Here is a 16676-nt window from a genome sequence, read left to right as displayed (position 1 = left end):
CAGATCCTAAAAGGGAAAGGCATTCCAGAAGAAGTCATTCCTACCTTGATTAAGGCACGGAAGGAAGTCACCGTGAAACATTATCACCGCATTTGGCGAAAATATGTAGCGTGGTGCGAGGATCGGAGGGTTCCGACGGAGGAATTCCAACTGGGTCGTTTCCTACATTTCCTGCAATCAGGATTATCTATGGGTCTCAAATTGGGATCCATTAAGGTTCAAATTTCGGCCCTGTCAATATTCTTCCAAAAAGAATTGGCCTCTGTCCCTGAGGTCCAGACTTTTGTCAAGGGAGTACTGCATATACAGCCTCCTGTGGTGCCTCCGGTGGCACCGTGGGATCTAAATGTAGTTTTAGATTTCCTCAAATCCCATTGGTTTGAACCATTGAAAAAGGTGGATTTGAAATATCTCACATTGAAAGTGACTATGTTACTAGCCCTGGCCTCTGCCAGGAGAGTATCTGAATTGGCGGCTTTATCTTATAAAAGTCCTTATCTAATCTTCCATTCGGATAGGGCAGAACTGCGGACTCGTCCGCATTTTCTCCCTAAAGTGGTATCAGCATTTCATCTGAACCAACCTATTGTGGTGCCTGCGGCCACTAGCGACTTGGAGGACTCCAAGTTGTTGGACGTTGTCAGAGCCTTAAAAATATACATTGCAAGGACGGCTGGAGTCAGAAAATCTGACTCGCTGTTTATATTGTATGCACCCAACAAGTTGGGCGCACCTGCTTCTAAGCAGTCGATTGCTCGTTGGATTTGTAACACAATTCAACTTGCACATTCTGTGGCAGGCCTGCCACAGCCTAAAACTGTAAAAGCCCACTCCACAAGGAAGGTGGGCTCATCTTGGGCGGCTGCCCGAGGGGTCTCGGCATTACAACTCTGCCGAGCAGCTACGTGGTCGGGGGAGAACACGTTTGTAAAATTTTACAAATTTGATACCCTGGCAAAGGAGGACCTGGAGTTCTCTCATTCGGTGCTGCAGAGTCATCCGCACTCTCCCGCCCGTTTGGGAGCTTTGGTATAATCCCCATGGTCCTTTCAGGAACCCCAGCATCCACTTAGGACGATAGAGAAAATAAGAATTTACTTACCGATAATTCTATTTCTCGGAGTCCGTAGTGGATGCTGGGCGCCCATCCCAAGTGCGGATTATCTGCAATACTTGTACATAGTTATTGTTAACTAATTCGGGTTATTGTTAAGGAGCCATCTTTAAGAGGCCCTTTCTGTTGTCATACTGTTAACTGGGTTTAGATCACAAGTTGTACGGTGTGATTGGTGTGGCTGGTATGAGTCTTACCCGGGATTCAAAATGCCTCCCTTATTGTGTATGCTCGTCCGGGCACAGTACCTAACTGGAGTCTGGAGGAGGGTCATAGGGGGAGGAGCCAGTGCACACCACCTGACCTAGTAAAGCTTTACTTTTTTGTGCCCTGTCTCCTGCGGAGCCGCTATTCCCCATGGTCCTTTCAGGAACCCCAGCATCCACTACGGACTCCGAGAAATAGAATTATCGGTAAGTAAATTCTTATTTTTTGCAATTTGGTGTCATATTTCTATCACAGCAACACAACACACACAGTACCATTTTGGTCATATGCCAGTAAACCATCTCCCAAAATACTGATCTCAACATGTTTATTTCTCATTGTATGTCCCATGATAGTTCCTAAGCTACTATATCTTTAACAAATACAACAACACACACACACACACACACACACACACACACACAATTTTCTACAATTTGTATGCGGCTACATAAATATGGCTTTATTTTAATAACTGACTTACTATTTCCCTGTCTCTATGGTGTCTATTTACTACGCCTTGGACGGAGATAAAGTACCAGCCAACCAGCTCCTAACTACCATGTCACAGGCTGGGTTTGAAATATGACAGTCAGGAGCTGGTTGGCTGGTACTTTATCTCCATCTAAGGCTTAGTAAATAGACCCCTATGTCTGTAAGGAGTTGCCACGTCATCATAGTCAGCAGTGCAGATTCCCAGTTCTGTTCAGTTGGGACAGGCGCTGATCCCCTTCTTCCCTGCATGAAACTTGAGCCTGCACCTACTTTTTCTGTATTCCTATCAGCGGATCATGACCACAGTGATCAAATCAGTGGTGTTGGCCATTGGGGGGCCCTCTGAGAGAGGCGGGACTGGGCCAAGTGCCCCTCTGCTCCTACCCTCTTAATTGGGCTCTGACATATTCTCTTTATTTACTAATAAATAGTAATAATAGTGAATAATAATATAAATAATAGTAAATTACAATTTATAATGTAAGGAGAGACTGCTCTCTGTAAAACTAGTAGCAATGCTAGATCAGTGAACGAATGGCTAATTAGGTGTACAAACTTATACTTTACTATTATAATGTATTCATTTAACCAACTACCAGTAAAGTCCAAGAGATACTAGTTTATGGGCGTAAAATGCTATACATAGATTTGTTTAAGGTGATCCTAACCCTAGACACAAGTAACAGTGTGGAAGGGTTATAAAATGTTCAAATATACCTATAAGTCAAAGATTTTTATTCTCATTTTCCACTTATGTGGTCACATTCTTTCCATTTTTAAATGTTGTGCTTACTTTTAATTAAAACTATTGTGCAGAAAAGAAAGAAATGACTGTTTTTAATTTGAAAATAATATAACTAGTGATTTGAATTGGTTAATTATTTGAACAATGCATAACAATGTTATAGTTCTTGTCTATTTTTTTTCCCTTTTGGCTTATGCTGTAAAATAACTGGAAAATCTATTTTTACATATAACAGCTTACCTAAATGGTCTTATTAAGCATAGTTATTGACGTTTACACTTGTCATTTCACTGAAGTGAGGGTGTAGGATGAGCAGAAGGAAAGCTGTATTGATTCCACTGTGTGAATCTTATTTAGCATTTAGAGTACTGTGGCCAGTACACATCACAATGCTTTAGGAATGGGGAAATGTACTGTTTGAAGAATAACTATGTGAGGTTTCATATGAACTCCATAGAGCACAGAAAAGTAAATACTGGACATGATCAAAACTCAAAAGGTTCTTTCTCCCCTTCAGTCTGTCATAAAGCACCCATAATAAAGCCACATTTATAGGGGTTCCACCAGGGATGTAATCATGTGACCGCCGGACAGTATACCGACTGCGGAATCCCGACCACTAGAAATCCCAACAGTCGGCATGCCAACTAACAGGCACTATTCCACCATTGACAGAGTGGTAGGCCTTTCTGCTACCGGATGCCTGCAGTCAGCCTCCTTTTCATGGCACCCCTGTATAATTTGCTGTATGTGATTAGATATCATATGGATTTAAGCACTTTATTGTGCTGTCAAATAGAACACAGTCCAAGGGACTAAACATATATACGTGTTGTCTCCTGGTATGCAGTGTCATCAGCAGTGTACTAATGTATAAAATAATGCATGAGCGTAGACTACTTATAAAGCAGGGCTTGGTCCGGCCCACCAGCTTGTGTCAGTGAGACACGCTGCCGCTCAGTCCGGCGGCAGCGTGTTTCAGCTGTCAGAACAGGGAGGAGTGGGAGCGGCGGCGTGTAGTACTTCAAACCAGCCGCCGGTCCGTGAGCCAATCGGAGCTCGCGGACCAGCAGCCAATCAGGAGCCGCGGCTGCCGGTCCGCGAGCTCTGATTGGCTCTCGAACCGGCGGCTGGTTTGAAGTACTACATGCCGCCGTTCCCACCCGACAGCCGCGCTCTCCTCCGTGTCCCACAGTAAGCAGCACGGAGGGGAGAGGGGAGGGCATCTGTATACCTGGCACTGTGGGGGCATTTGTATACCTGGCACTGTGGGGACATCTGTATACCTGTCACTGTGGGGGCATCTGTATACCTGGCACTGTGGGGACATCTGTATACCTGGCACTGTGAGGGGCATTTGTATACCTGGCACTGAGGGGCATCTGTATACCTGGCACTGTGAGGGGCATTTGTATACCTGGCACTGTGGGGGCATCTGTATACCTGGCACTGTGGGGGCATCTGTATACCTGGCACTGTGGGGGCATCTGTATACCTGGTACTGTGGGGACATCTGTATACCTGGCACTGTGAGGGGTATTTGTATACCTGGCACTGTGAGGGGCATCTGTATACCTGGCACTGTGAGGGGCATCTGTATACCTGGCACTGAGGGGCATTTGTATACCTGGCACTATGGGGGCATCTGTATACCTGGCACTGTGAGTACATCTGTATACCTGGCACTGTGAGGGGCACTTGTATACCTGGCACTGTGCGGGACATTTGTATACCTGGCACTGTGAGGGGCATTTGTATACCTGGCACTGTGGGGGCATTTGTATACCTGGCACTGTGATGGCAATTGTGGATCTGGCACTGCACTATTGGGGGCATATGTGTATCACGTCCCATTTTAACTGGCCACACCCATTTTTTTGGCGCGTGCGCGCCGCCGGCGTGCACACACAGTACCTCTAAGGTTCAGACCTACTGGGGGGCAGGGTAATTTTTTAAGTTGAGAATTTTTGTATGGCCCCCGAAGGATTTTATAAATATCCAAATGGCCCTCGGTAGAAAAAAGGTTCCCCACCCCTGTTATAAAGGGTTGAGAAAACCTCAAATACTGGTAAGGTACAATATAAGCTTATTATTGTGGCTTCATCCTTTAAGTGTGCGTCATTTGTACAGAAAAATACATATAAAGAAGTCCTTACAGAAACACTAGAATTGTTTTTATTCTAAACAAACTTCCAGATGTAGTTCTCTGCAATAGGGGGGTTTGGGGGGGGGGGGGGGGGGGGGTTGTGCATACAGAACGGACCAATTTTATCTTTAGCTACCATTTATCATTCTTTTCTTGCTAAAATGTTTCTTTGATTTTAGGTATCTGTTTCGCAGTGGCAACCCTGAGCACCCTGGGGACCTGTTAATGAACACAACTGTGGAGGTTCTAGCTTACCAGGTATAGCTACCGAAGACGCGTAAAAATTGCAGCTATATTTATATATGTTCAATTGAGAACCGGTGCTCGTATATTATTGACAGGCAGTTTGGGTGTACATTTTTTGAGAATCTACATATGGGGCCTAATTCAGGCCGTATTGCAAACGTGATGCGGCCGCAATTTCTGAGACGCCCCCTCTGTGCGCAGGTCCTGTCCTGCGCGAGCAGTTAATTCCGTCAGCCCGCATTAACTGCTAACACCTCTGCATTTTCTGGGTGGTGCTGGGGAAACGGGCAGGGCGGCTGTGTGTCGTCATATGCAGCCGCGCCAATCCAAAAAATGGCGGCGGGACTCCTGCCGTCGCAGCCAGGCTGTGCCGGCAGCAGGCTTCCATAGTTTCTGCCACCACACTCTAATTGCAGTGCAATCGTAATTAGAGCATGATCACAGTTGGTGGGTGGCGGAGTAGCGTGCTGGGCTGCCTTGCCCTGCAGTGGGCAGCCCCCAGCATAAAAAGCAGAATCTGCTACTCTTACTGAATAAGGTCCATGTTTCGTATAGTCTCCGTTCAACTTGGAATTTGTATTTTAGAAGTAAAACAAAAGTGCATATTATGTTTGAAGTACTTGTAAAATCTACACATACGTGCTTTTGTAACCTAGTATAAATGTCTTCTACACAATGCCATTTTACTTTTGTTTTTAACTGAACACTTTCAATAACAGATAGCAAATGCGTTTGTTTACAATATTATTTTTGCTAGCCGTTTACAGCTCTTGTTGAGGTCTCGATGCATTTACATGCAGTAAATTTAAGGAACAAAGAAAGAAAGCAATGTTCCAGAAAATTCTGTTGCAATGCAACTGAAATTCTAGTAGATAAACACCTTGAGCCCTTAGACATTTTATGGCCAAAAAACCCTCATACAGTATGTTTCAAAAAATTCCAACCTTCGCTACTAAAATTCTTATTATCCTCTGCTAGAGGCTCACATCCTCTTATAACTGCATTGTTGTTCCACACAGTAAAACATTACGTAAACCAAGTAAAGTCCGTTAATTACACTGAGCTTTTCCAGCTGATACACTTCCAAAAACAGGACTGGATAACCTGCAAAGGCCTTCTTGACTTAGGTGGGATGGGGAATTCAATTAGGTGCAGATCTTACAGCGTGCAGAACAACTCCGGGTTTCACACCCAGGGCTATTCATTTAATTGTTATTTTCCTCGTGCAATAAACCATGGGTTAACTTGAGCTAAACCATAGATTCCACACAAAATGCTGGAGACTATGGGTTACCCTGTGCATTAAAATGCAGAGTCTGCATTTTTACATGGATTTTTCTTTGCATCTCCTGGTGCTGCAAGGAAAGATCCACCCTCTAGGGATTAGCGTGTGAAGGAGTTCCCACAGCTAACGGAATCGGGCACTGTATTCTGTTAGGTATGGGTTAAACACCACGCTTGATTGAATCCCCCTTTAGAGTGTAACCTACCAATCGGATCAAGAGATCGCCTCAAGTTGTCTGGTTATTACCTAGCCTCATCAGAACTTAATTAATTTTGCATTGCAAGCATCCTGGTAAATATTTATTAGTTTTGTGGGGGGATTTTCTCCTATAGATTATAATCTTCCCATATCATTACATAGAGACAAGACATAACTAAGATTTTGGGTCAAGAGTTCTCAAACAGGGTCCTCAGGACCCTAAACAGTTCACATTTCCAAGACTACCTAGCAAGTGCACAGATGTATTGTTTACTCACAAACATATTTGATAAGACCCATAGGTGGAGCTAATTATTTAAAGAAAATCTAATTCTATGAACTGTTTGGGGTCCTGGGGACCGAGTTTGAGAATCTGTGTTTTAGGTAAGTATTTACAGAGTCAACCTTTATTAATCATAATAATGTATAAAAGGAGGCAGTACAATATTAAGGTAAAATTGTCAAAATGTATTGTAAGCTCTTGTGGCTCTAGTACAAGTATGTGCCAATGCCCAAGGGTACCAGGAGGGACCCAGTGCTATTTAGTATTAGGTTTGTAGATGTCGAAGACCCGTACTTTTATTATTTTATTTTTTTATTCCATCTAGAGTGTTGGCTTGATGAGCAGTAGTCTTTGATGTTAGGGAAAGAAAGAGAGGGAGTATTTTTTTATTGTTGATTTCTGACAGTCCGGATAGTTGAAACCACATGCGGTCTTGCTCTTAGTAATTATACAGTTTACAAATAAAATCACATGAAAACCTGGGTTGATCAAACTGCACATAACATCCATTCTGAGTGTAACTTATCACTGATAGTTTTAGCCTCAACAGATGCTAGAAAAAAATGGATAGGTGGTGGAGGCTGGTTAAGTTCTAATATTTAAGATCTGTCTTGTACTGTCCGGTGCCTAGTGACCATTGATCAATAAAAACGAAAAGAAAAAAAATACACTTTGGGAATAAAATAGTGTCTGAAGTGTGATGGCAGTCAGCGTGACAAATGCTACATCTGGAACCAGCAAATGCACAGTAAATAGATACAAGAGAACCTGGTAACAATTAGAAACAAGCATATGGCACATAATGAATAGGAGCACAGTTTCATGTAGTGAAATGTCATATTTAAATCGATATAAAAGCAGATGAGAGAAAAACAATATAAACATTAGGTTATGGGGGGGGGGGTGGAAGAGTAGGCGTAATTTATTATGCAGTGAGAACTCTCATGTCAACAATATTAAAAGAACAAAGCAATTCTCAAAGTACTGTAAGTACAGCATTAGAGTGAGTTAAAGAAAGATGTTACAAGTATAAGAGAAGAGGAGGTATAGGCAGTGGCGTAGCCAGAACTTTGAGGGTCCCATATCAACATTTTGAAGCCCCCCCCCCCCCCCCCCTCGTCCCAATGCTTCTAGAGAGAATTTTCCCTGCAGCAGTTGTTAATTGTATGCCCTATAATAGTACATTAGTTCTTTTTATGAACCATAGTAGAGCCTTATTTAATGTTATGCGCCATAGTAGTGCCCTAGTTTCTTTTATGAATCGCAGTAGAGTTTAAGTTCACCCTATGGCCCTTATTCCGAGTTGTTCGCTCGCTAGCTGCTTTTAGCAGCCGTACAAACGCTAAGCCGCCGCCCTCTGGGAGTGTATCTTAGCTTAGCAGAAGTGCTTGTTTTGACGTCACGAACACGCCTATATGATATATAGGGGCAGATGTATTAAGCCTGGAGAAGGGATAAAGAAGTAATAAAGTAGTGATAAGTAGAAGGTGATAACGCACCAGCCAATCATTACGGGTTTGAAAAATGACAGGAGCTGACTGGCTGGTATGTTATCACCTTGCACTTATCACTGCTATAACACGTCTGTTTGACAGAGTAGGTGGGCCCCTCTCAGCTCTGGGCCCCATAGCAGCTGCTCTGCCTGCACCTATGGTAGCTACGCTCTTGGGTATAGGGGAGCGTACAGAAAAATCAGGCAATTTGGTGCAGCAGATACCATGTGGTTGATTCAAAGGTCTCGATAATCTGAGCTTGATTAGTTACTGTGAGTGTACTAATATACAGTTCCCATTCATTATAGAAATGCTGGACATCTCGTTCTGAGTCAGAGAAGGCATCCTTTCAGTCCCAATAAGTAACATCTCCGAGAACAGCTTGTATCTCATTGGCTTTAATGTGTTTCAAGATATTACCTTGCCAGCTTTGTTGCTTTTAGAGCAGTATTTCTGTTTCATAGCAACAGTCGCTATGTGAATGTGGATCATTAATAGGCAGTTTAACTCCTTCAGCCTATTTAAGGTTTTTAGGTTTGCTTTAGTTGTGAGACTGTTATTACGAGTCTGTAGTTGTGATAAGGTTCACCTGTCTTTGTTTTTTTTCTGGGGCGTGGAGATTTCTTTGGCCTTACCCATGCACACCATCTCATGAAAGAGGGTGTATACATGGCTTTGTTTTCTGGGAAATAATGGATCACAGCTTCTTTTAATCAGAGTATAGTAAAAGGGACATAATCAGGTGCCACAATTCGGGAGGGCAAAGTCCAGGAGAACTCGGGCTAATCAGCACATGCTCTGACCATAATTTATCACAGATCGTATATTTGGATATCTTGCAAAAAATATTTGTCCACCAGGAAACCTTGTCGTTTTGTCTGACATACAGTTTTTATAAAATTACTATTATATATACTTTGTCACTTAAACTTCACCTCTCCTGCTGGTGGTAATATTAATATACAAACTGTAAAAGCACAGATGTAGATAATCTGGAAATCCAGATATCATGAAATGATGGAAACTGCTCTGTCTAAAGGCCCATACACACTAGCTGATTATGATCTCAAAGTAGCTCACTTTTGGCGTTTTGAGCTACTTCGAGCTGAAACTCGGCCAGTGTGTATGGCCGGGTGATGAGTGGTGAGCGCTGATGCGCGCTCCCGCTTCATCGCTGGCCGCCGTCGTCCGTCGGGCTGTTTTACCAGCCGAGTGAACCACTTTCCACAGTCTACTGCTGTGGAAAGTGGTTCACCCCCCAAGAACATCGCTGGGCACAGTGAAAATCGCTCAGTGTGTATGCACTGAGCTATTTTCCTGCCAGCGATGTTCACATCATCGCTCTGCATAAACAAAAACGCCAAGTGTCTATGGACCTTAAGAAAAAATATATAAACAATTTTGCTTGTAAACAAATGTTTAAAGATATGCTCCAATTTACACTGAAGTGCCAAAAGTCATGGGATAGGTGCCTAGTACAGTGTAGGAGCTCCTCTAGCCTGGCAAAGTGCAGCAACTCGACATGGCATTGATTCTACAAGTGGAAAAAAAAGCCTCTGGAAAGATGTTGATCCATGCCATCTGGATAGCTTTGGGTGCAAATGGGCTTGACCATCATGTCCCATAAATGCCCGATTAGGTTCAGGTCAGGTGAATGTGGTGGCCACGCAATTCAACAGAAATCTGCAGAATCAATTCTGGGCAACTTGGGACTGATGAAATGGTGCATTATCCTGCTGGAATATTCTCTCTTTGTGGGATCCATGAAGGGCTGCAACTGATCACCAAGCACTGCAACGTAGCGGTAAATTAAGTGTTCAGGCAGACCAGTGAACCCATGCCATGTGAACACACCCCACACCATTATGGAAACACCACCACCCTGCACGGTGCCTTGTTGACAACTGGGGCCCATGGCCTCGTGGTCTACGGCACACTCGAACCCTACCATCAGCTCAAAACAACTGGAACCGTGACTCTTGACAGTTCTCCAGGGTCCATTTAGCGACGTCACAAACGCAGGTGAGGTGCTGTGTCCGGTGTTGTAGTGTTAACAGGTGCACTCTGGGGGGTCTTCTACTCCTTTGTCCCATGGAAGCCAAAGAACGCTGCACTGACCTGCTGGATATGCACAAGACCCATAATATGTCAGATTACATCTGATGCAGATCTAGCCATTTCCAAGACTGCACAGTACAATTATGCCACCTACCTTTTACAAGACTTCTGGCAGTAAGAAAAAGTCTAAATAGCAAACATATACTTATGTTTGTTCCTCTCTACTCTAGCCCCCGACTATCCCTTTTTATATTTTGTATCTTCCACATTAGATAAGCCTTGTGGCTGAAGTAATGGAAATTTGTACACAGAAGGGAAGGATTAAAATACTAAATTGGTAACAAAATAGACAACCCACACTGAAACAGAGTGTACTGAAAATGTTATATAGCATGCTACAGAAAAAGCCATCTCTAGGGGGTGAGGACAGTAGAACAGCTGTCATGGCACAAACATCATTTCTCTAACGTCCTAGTGGATGCTGGGGACTCCGTCAGGACCATGGGGAATAGCGGCTCCGCAGGAGACAGGGCACAAAAGCAAGCTTTTAGGATCACATGGTGTGTACTGGCTCCTCCCCCTATGACCCTCCTCCAAGCCTCAGTTAGGTTTTTGTGCCCGTCCGAGAGGGTGCAATCTAGGTGGCTCTCCTAAAGAGCTGTTTAGAAAAGTTTTTTTTTAGGTTTCAATCTCAGTGATTCCTGCTGGCAACAGGATCACTGCATCGAGGGACTTAGGGGAGAGATTTCCAACTCACCTGCGTGCAGGATGGATTGGAGTCTTAGGCTACTGGACACTTAGCTCCAGAGGGAGTCGGAACACAGGTCAGCCTGGGGTTCGTTCCGGAGCCGCGCCGCCGATCCCCCTTACAGACGCTGAAGAGACGGCAGAACGGAGGTCCGGAAAACAGGCGGCAGAAGACTCCACAGTCTTCATGAAGGTAGCGCACAGCACTGCAGCTGTGCGCCATTGTTGTCACACGGCTCACTGACTCAGTCACGGAGGGTGCAGGGCGCTGCTGGGGGCGCCCTGGGCAGCAATATAATTACCTTTAGTGGCAAAATAAATACATCACATATAGCCATTAAGGCTATATGTATGTATTTTAACCCAGGCCAGTTTATTAAAAACCGGGAGAAGAAGCCCGCCGGAAAAGGGGCGGAGCTTATTCTCCTCAGCACTCAGCGCCATTTTCCTGCTCAGCTCCGCTGGTGAGGAAGGCTCCCAGGACTCTCCCCTGCACTGCACTACAGAAACAGGGTAACAAAGAGAAGGGGGGCATAAATTGGCGATATTTATATATTAAGAGCGCATATATAGTAAACAACACCTTCTAGGGTTGTTTATATACATTTATAGCGCTTTTGGTGTGTGCTGGCAAACTCTCCCTCTGTCTCCCCAAAGGGCTAGTGGGTCCTGTCCTCTATCAGAGCATTCCCTATGTGTGTGCTGTATGTCGGTACGTGTGTGTCGACATGTATGAGGAAAATATTGGTGAGGAGGCGGAGCAAATTGCCTGTAATGGTGATGTCACTCTCTAGGGAGTCGACACCGGAATGGATGGCTTATTTATGGAAATTACGTGACAATGTCAACACGCTGCAAGCCGGTTGACGACATGAGAGGGCCGGCGAACAAATTAGTATCTGTCCAGGCGTCTCAAACACCGTCAGGGGCTGTAAAATGCCCATTTACCTCAGTCGGTCGACACAGACCCAGACACGGACACTGATTTCAGTGTCGACGGTGAAGAAACAAACGTATTTTCTTTTAGGGCCACACGTTAAGGGCAATGAAGGAGGTGTTACATATTTCTGATACTCCAAGTACCACAAAAAAGGGTATTATGTGTGAGGTGAAAAAACTACCTGTAGTTTTTCCTGAATCAGATAAATTAAATGAAGTGTGTGATGATGCGTGGGTTTCCCTCGATAGAAAATTATTGGCGGTATACCCTTTCCCGCCAGAAGTTAAGGCGCGGTGGGAAACACCCCTCAGGGTGGATAAGGCGCTCACACGCTTATCAGAACAAGTGGCGGTACCATCTACGGATAGGGCCGTACTTAAGGAGCCAGCTGATAGGAGGCTGAAAAATATCCTAAAAAGTATACACACACATGCTGGTGTTATACTGCGACCAGCGATCGCCTCAGCCTGGATGTGCAGAGCTGAGGTGGCTTGGTCGGATTCCCTGACTAAAAATATTGATACCTTTGACAGGGACAGTATTTTATTGACTATAGAGCATTTAAAGGATGCATTTCTATATATGCGAGATGCGCAGAGGGATATTTGCACTCTGGCATCAAGAGTAAATGCGATGTCCATATCTGCAAGAAGATGTTTATGGACACGACAGTGGTCAGGTGATGCAGATTCCAAACGGCACAAAGATGTATTGCCGTATAAAGGGGAGGAGTTATTTGGGGTCGGTCCATGGGACCTGGTGGCCAGGGCAACTGCTGGAAAATCCACCGTTTTTTACCCTAAGTCACATCTCTGCAGAAAAAGACACCGTCTTTTCAGCCTCAGTCCTTTCGTCCCTATAAGAGTCATATCTGCCCAGGGATAGAGGAAAGGGAAGAAGACTGCAGCAGGCAGCCCATTCCCAGGAACAGAAGCCCTCCACCGCTTCTACCAAGTTCTCAGCATGACGCTGGGACCGTACAGGACCCCTGGATCCTACAAGTAGTATCCAAGGGGTACAGATTGGAATGTCGAGAGGTTTCCCCCCTCGCAGGTTCCTGTAGTCTGCTGTACCAATGTCTCCCTCCGACAGGGAGGCAGTATTGAAAACAATTCACAAGCTGTATTCCCAGCAGGTGATAATAAAATTACCCCTCCGACAACAAGGAAAGGGGTATTACTCCACACTATATGGTGGTACTGAAGGCTAGGTGAGACCTATTCTAAATCTGAAAAATTTGAACACTTACAAGGGTTCAAATCCAGATAGAGTCACTCAGAGCAGTGATAGCAAAGAACAAGGGGACTATATGGTGTCCCGGGACATCAGGGATGCTTACCTCCATGTCCCAAAATTTGCCTTTTCTCACCAAGGGTACCTCAAGTTCGTGGTACAGAACTGTCACTATCAGTTTCAAGACGATGCCGTTGGATTGTCCAAGGCACCCCGGGGTCCTTACCAAGGTAATGACCGAAAGGAGGATTCGTCTTCAAAGAAAATGGACGACCTCCTGATAAGAACAAGGTCCAGAGAACAGTTGGAGGTCGGAGTAGCACTATCTCAAGTAGTTCTATGACAGCACGGGTGGATTCTAAATATTCCAAAACCGCAGTTGTTCCGACGACACGTCTGCTGGTCCTAGGGATGATTTTGGACACAGTCCAGGAAAAGGTGTTTCTCCCAGAGGAGAAAGCCAGGGAGTTATCCGAGCTAATCGGGATCCTCCTAAAACCAGGAAAAGTGTCAGTGCATCATTGCACAAGAGTCCTGGTAAAAAATGGTGGCTTATTACGAAGCGCTTCCATTCGGCAGATTTCACGCAAGAACTCTTCAGTGGGATCTGCTGGACAAATGGTCCGGATCGCATCTTCAGATGCATCAGCGGATAACCCTATATCCAAGGACAAGGGTGTCTCTCCTGTGGTGATTACAGAGTGCTCATCTTCTAGAGGGCCGCAGATTCGGCATTCAGGATTGGATGCTCGTGACCACGGAGGCCAGCCTGAGAGGCTGGGGAGCAGTCACACAAGGAGTGTGATCAAGTCTGGAGAATTCTCTCCACATAAATATACTGGAGCTAAGAGCAAATTTATAATGCTCTAAGCTTAGCAAGACCTCTGCTTCAAGGTCAGCCGGTATTGATCCAGTGGGATAACATCACGGCAGTCGCCCACGTAAACAGAAAGGGCGGCACAAGAAGCAGGAGGGCAGTGGCAAAACTGCAAGGATTTTTCGCTAGGCGGAAAATCATGTGATAGCACTGTCAGCAGTGTTCATTCCGGGAGTGGACGACTGGGAAGCAGACTTCCTCAGCAGGCACGACCTCCACCCGGGAGAGTGGGAACTTCATCGGGAAGTTTTCCGCATGATTGGGAACCGTTGGGAAAGACCAAAGGTGGACATGATGGCGTCCCGCCCGAACAAAAAATGGGACAGGTATTGCGCCAGGTCACGAGACCTTCAGGCGATAGCTGTGGACGTCCTGGTAACACCGTGGGTGTAACAGTCGGTGTATGTGTTCCCTCCTCTGCTTCTCATAACCAAGGTATTGAGAATTAAAAGACATAAAGGAGTAAGAACTATACTCGTGGCTCCGGATTGGCCGAGAGGGACTTGGTAACCGGAACTTCAAGAGATGCTCACAGAGGACTAATGGCCTCGGGAGCTAAGAAGGGATTTGCTTTCAGCAAGTACCATGTCTATTCCAAGAGGAACCGTGGCATCGGCCTTTAAGAAAGGACCTGCTCCAGCAGGGACCTTGTCTGTTCCAAGACTTACCGCGACTGCGTTTGACGGCATGGCGGTTTGAACGCCGGATCCTAAGGGAAAAGGCATTCCGGAAGAGGTCATACCTACCCTGGTCAAAGCCAGGAAGGAGGTGACCGCACAACGTTATCACCACATGTGGTAAAAATATGTTGCGTGGGTGAGGCCAGGAAGGCCCCACGAAAAAATTTCAACTAGGTCGATTTCTGCACTTCCTGCAAACAGGAGTGTCTATGAGCCTCAAATTGGGGTCCATTAAGGTTCAAGTTTCGGCCCTATAGATTTTCTTCCAAAAAGAATTGGCTTCAGTTCCTGAAGTCCAGACGTTTGTCAAGGGAGTATTGCATATACAGCCCTTGTGTGCCTCCAGTGGCACCGTGGGATCTCAACGTAGTGTTGGGATTCCTCAAATCATATTGGTTTGAACCACTCAAATCTGTGGATTTGAAATATCTCACATGGAAAGTGACCATGCTGTTGGCCCTGGCCTCGGCCAGGCGATTGTCAAAATTGGCGGCTTTGTCTTACAAAAGCCCATATTTGATTTTCCATTCGGACAGGGCAGAACTGCGGACTCGTCCCCAGTTTCTTCCTAAGGTGGTGTCAGCGTTTCACCTGAAACAACCTATTGTGGTGCCTGCGGCTACTAGGGACTTGGAGGACTCCAAGTTGCTAGACGTTGTCAGGGCCCTGAAAATATATATATATATATATATATATATATAATTCCAGGACGGCTGGAGTCAGAAAGTCTGACTTGCTGTTTATATTGTAGGCACCCAAAAAGCTGGGTGCTCCTGCTTCTAAGCAGACTATTGCTCGTTGGATTTGTAGTACAATTCAGCTTGCACATTCTGGGGCAGGCCTGCCACAGCCAAAATATGTAAATGCCCATTCCACAAGGAAGGTGGGCTCATCTTGGGCGGCTGCCCGAGGGGTCTCGGCTTTACAACTTTGCCGAGCAGCTACTTGGTCAGGGGCAAACACGTTTGCTAAATTCTACAAATTTGATACCCTGGCTGAGGAGGACCTGGAGTTCTCTCATTCGGTGCTGCAGAGTCATCCGCACTCTCCCGCCCGTTTGGGAGCTTTGGTATAATCCCCATGGTCCTAACGGAGTCCCCAGCATCCACTAGGACGTTAGAGAAAATAAGATTTTACTTACCGATAAATCTATTTCTCATAGTCCGTAGTGGATGCTGGGCGCCCATCCCAAGTGCGGATTGTCTGCATTACTTGTACATAGTTATTGTTACAAAAAAATCGGGTTATTATTGTTGTGAGCCATCTTTTTTAGAGGCTACTTCATTGTTATCATACTGTTAACTGGGTTCAAATCACAAGTTGTACGGTGTGATTGGTGGGGCTGGTATGAGTCTTACCCGGGATTCAAGATCCTTCCTTATTGTGTACGCTCGTCCGGGCACAGTACCTAACTGAGGCTTGGAGGAGGGTCATAGGGGGAGGAGCCAGTACACACCATGTGATCCTAAAAGCTTGCTTTTGTGCCCTGTCTCCTGCGGAGCCGCTATTCCCCATGGTCCTGACGGAGTCCCCAGCATCCACTACGGACTATGAGAAATAGATTTATCGGTAAGTAAAATCTTATTTTTACAGTCACATCAGTCTCACAGTAAATGCCATGAAATGGACTACACGCTCTCCTTGATGGGTGGACCTCCAAGTCTCTAGGTTGGGTAGGTATACTGTGCTTTATTCTTTAGCCACCTGACATGCTATTGTGTTTGAGGCAGAGGCGTCACTAGGGTTGGTGTCACCCAGTGTTGTAACTCATGGTGTCACCCCACCATGGCCCTCTTCTCGTATCAGTCCATACAGAAACCCTGAGAGCAGGGGCAAGTGGCAGGGTGTTTGGTTCCCCCTGCAAACGACAAATTTGTGCCCTCCCTGCATACATCAGAAAGGGAAAGTGCATGCCGAAGGCATACGCAG

At 45.4% G+C, this 16676-nt stretch overlaps 1 protein-coding gene across 2 annotated transcripts in view; it reads left to right on the top strand.

Annotated features, from left to right (window-relative positions):
- MGAT4A (alpha-1,3-mannosyl-glycoprotein 4-beta-N-acetylglucosaminyltransferase A) overlaps window positions 1-16676 on the top strand; it is a 218703-nt gene that overhangs the window by 191289 nt on the left and 10738 nt on the right. For both annotated transcript variants that reach the window (XM_063953344.1, XM_063953345.1), the window contains exon 13: window positions 4887-4965. In XM_063953344.1, coding sequence (XP_063809414.1) covers window positions 4887-4965 — 79 coding nt within the window. The remainder of the gene's footprint in view (window positions 1-4886; window positions 4966-16676) is intronic.

The sequence above is a fragment of the Pseudophryne corroboree genome, chromosome 2, assembly GCF_028390025.1.
Source record: "Pseudophryne corroboree isolate aPseCor3 chromosome 2, aPseCor3.hap2, whole genome shotgun sequence".
Taxonomy (NCBI): domain Eukaryota; kingdom Metazoa; phylum Chordata; class Amphibia; order Anura; family Myobatrachidae; genus Pseudophryne; species Pseudophryne corroboree.
The sequence above is the reverse complement of the archived record's forward strand: the minus strand, read 5'-3'. Positions and strand labels throughout refer to the sequence as shown.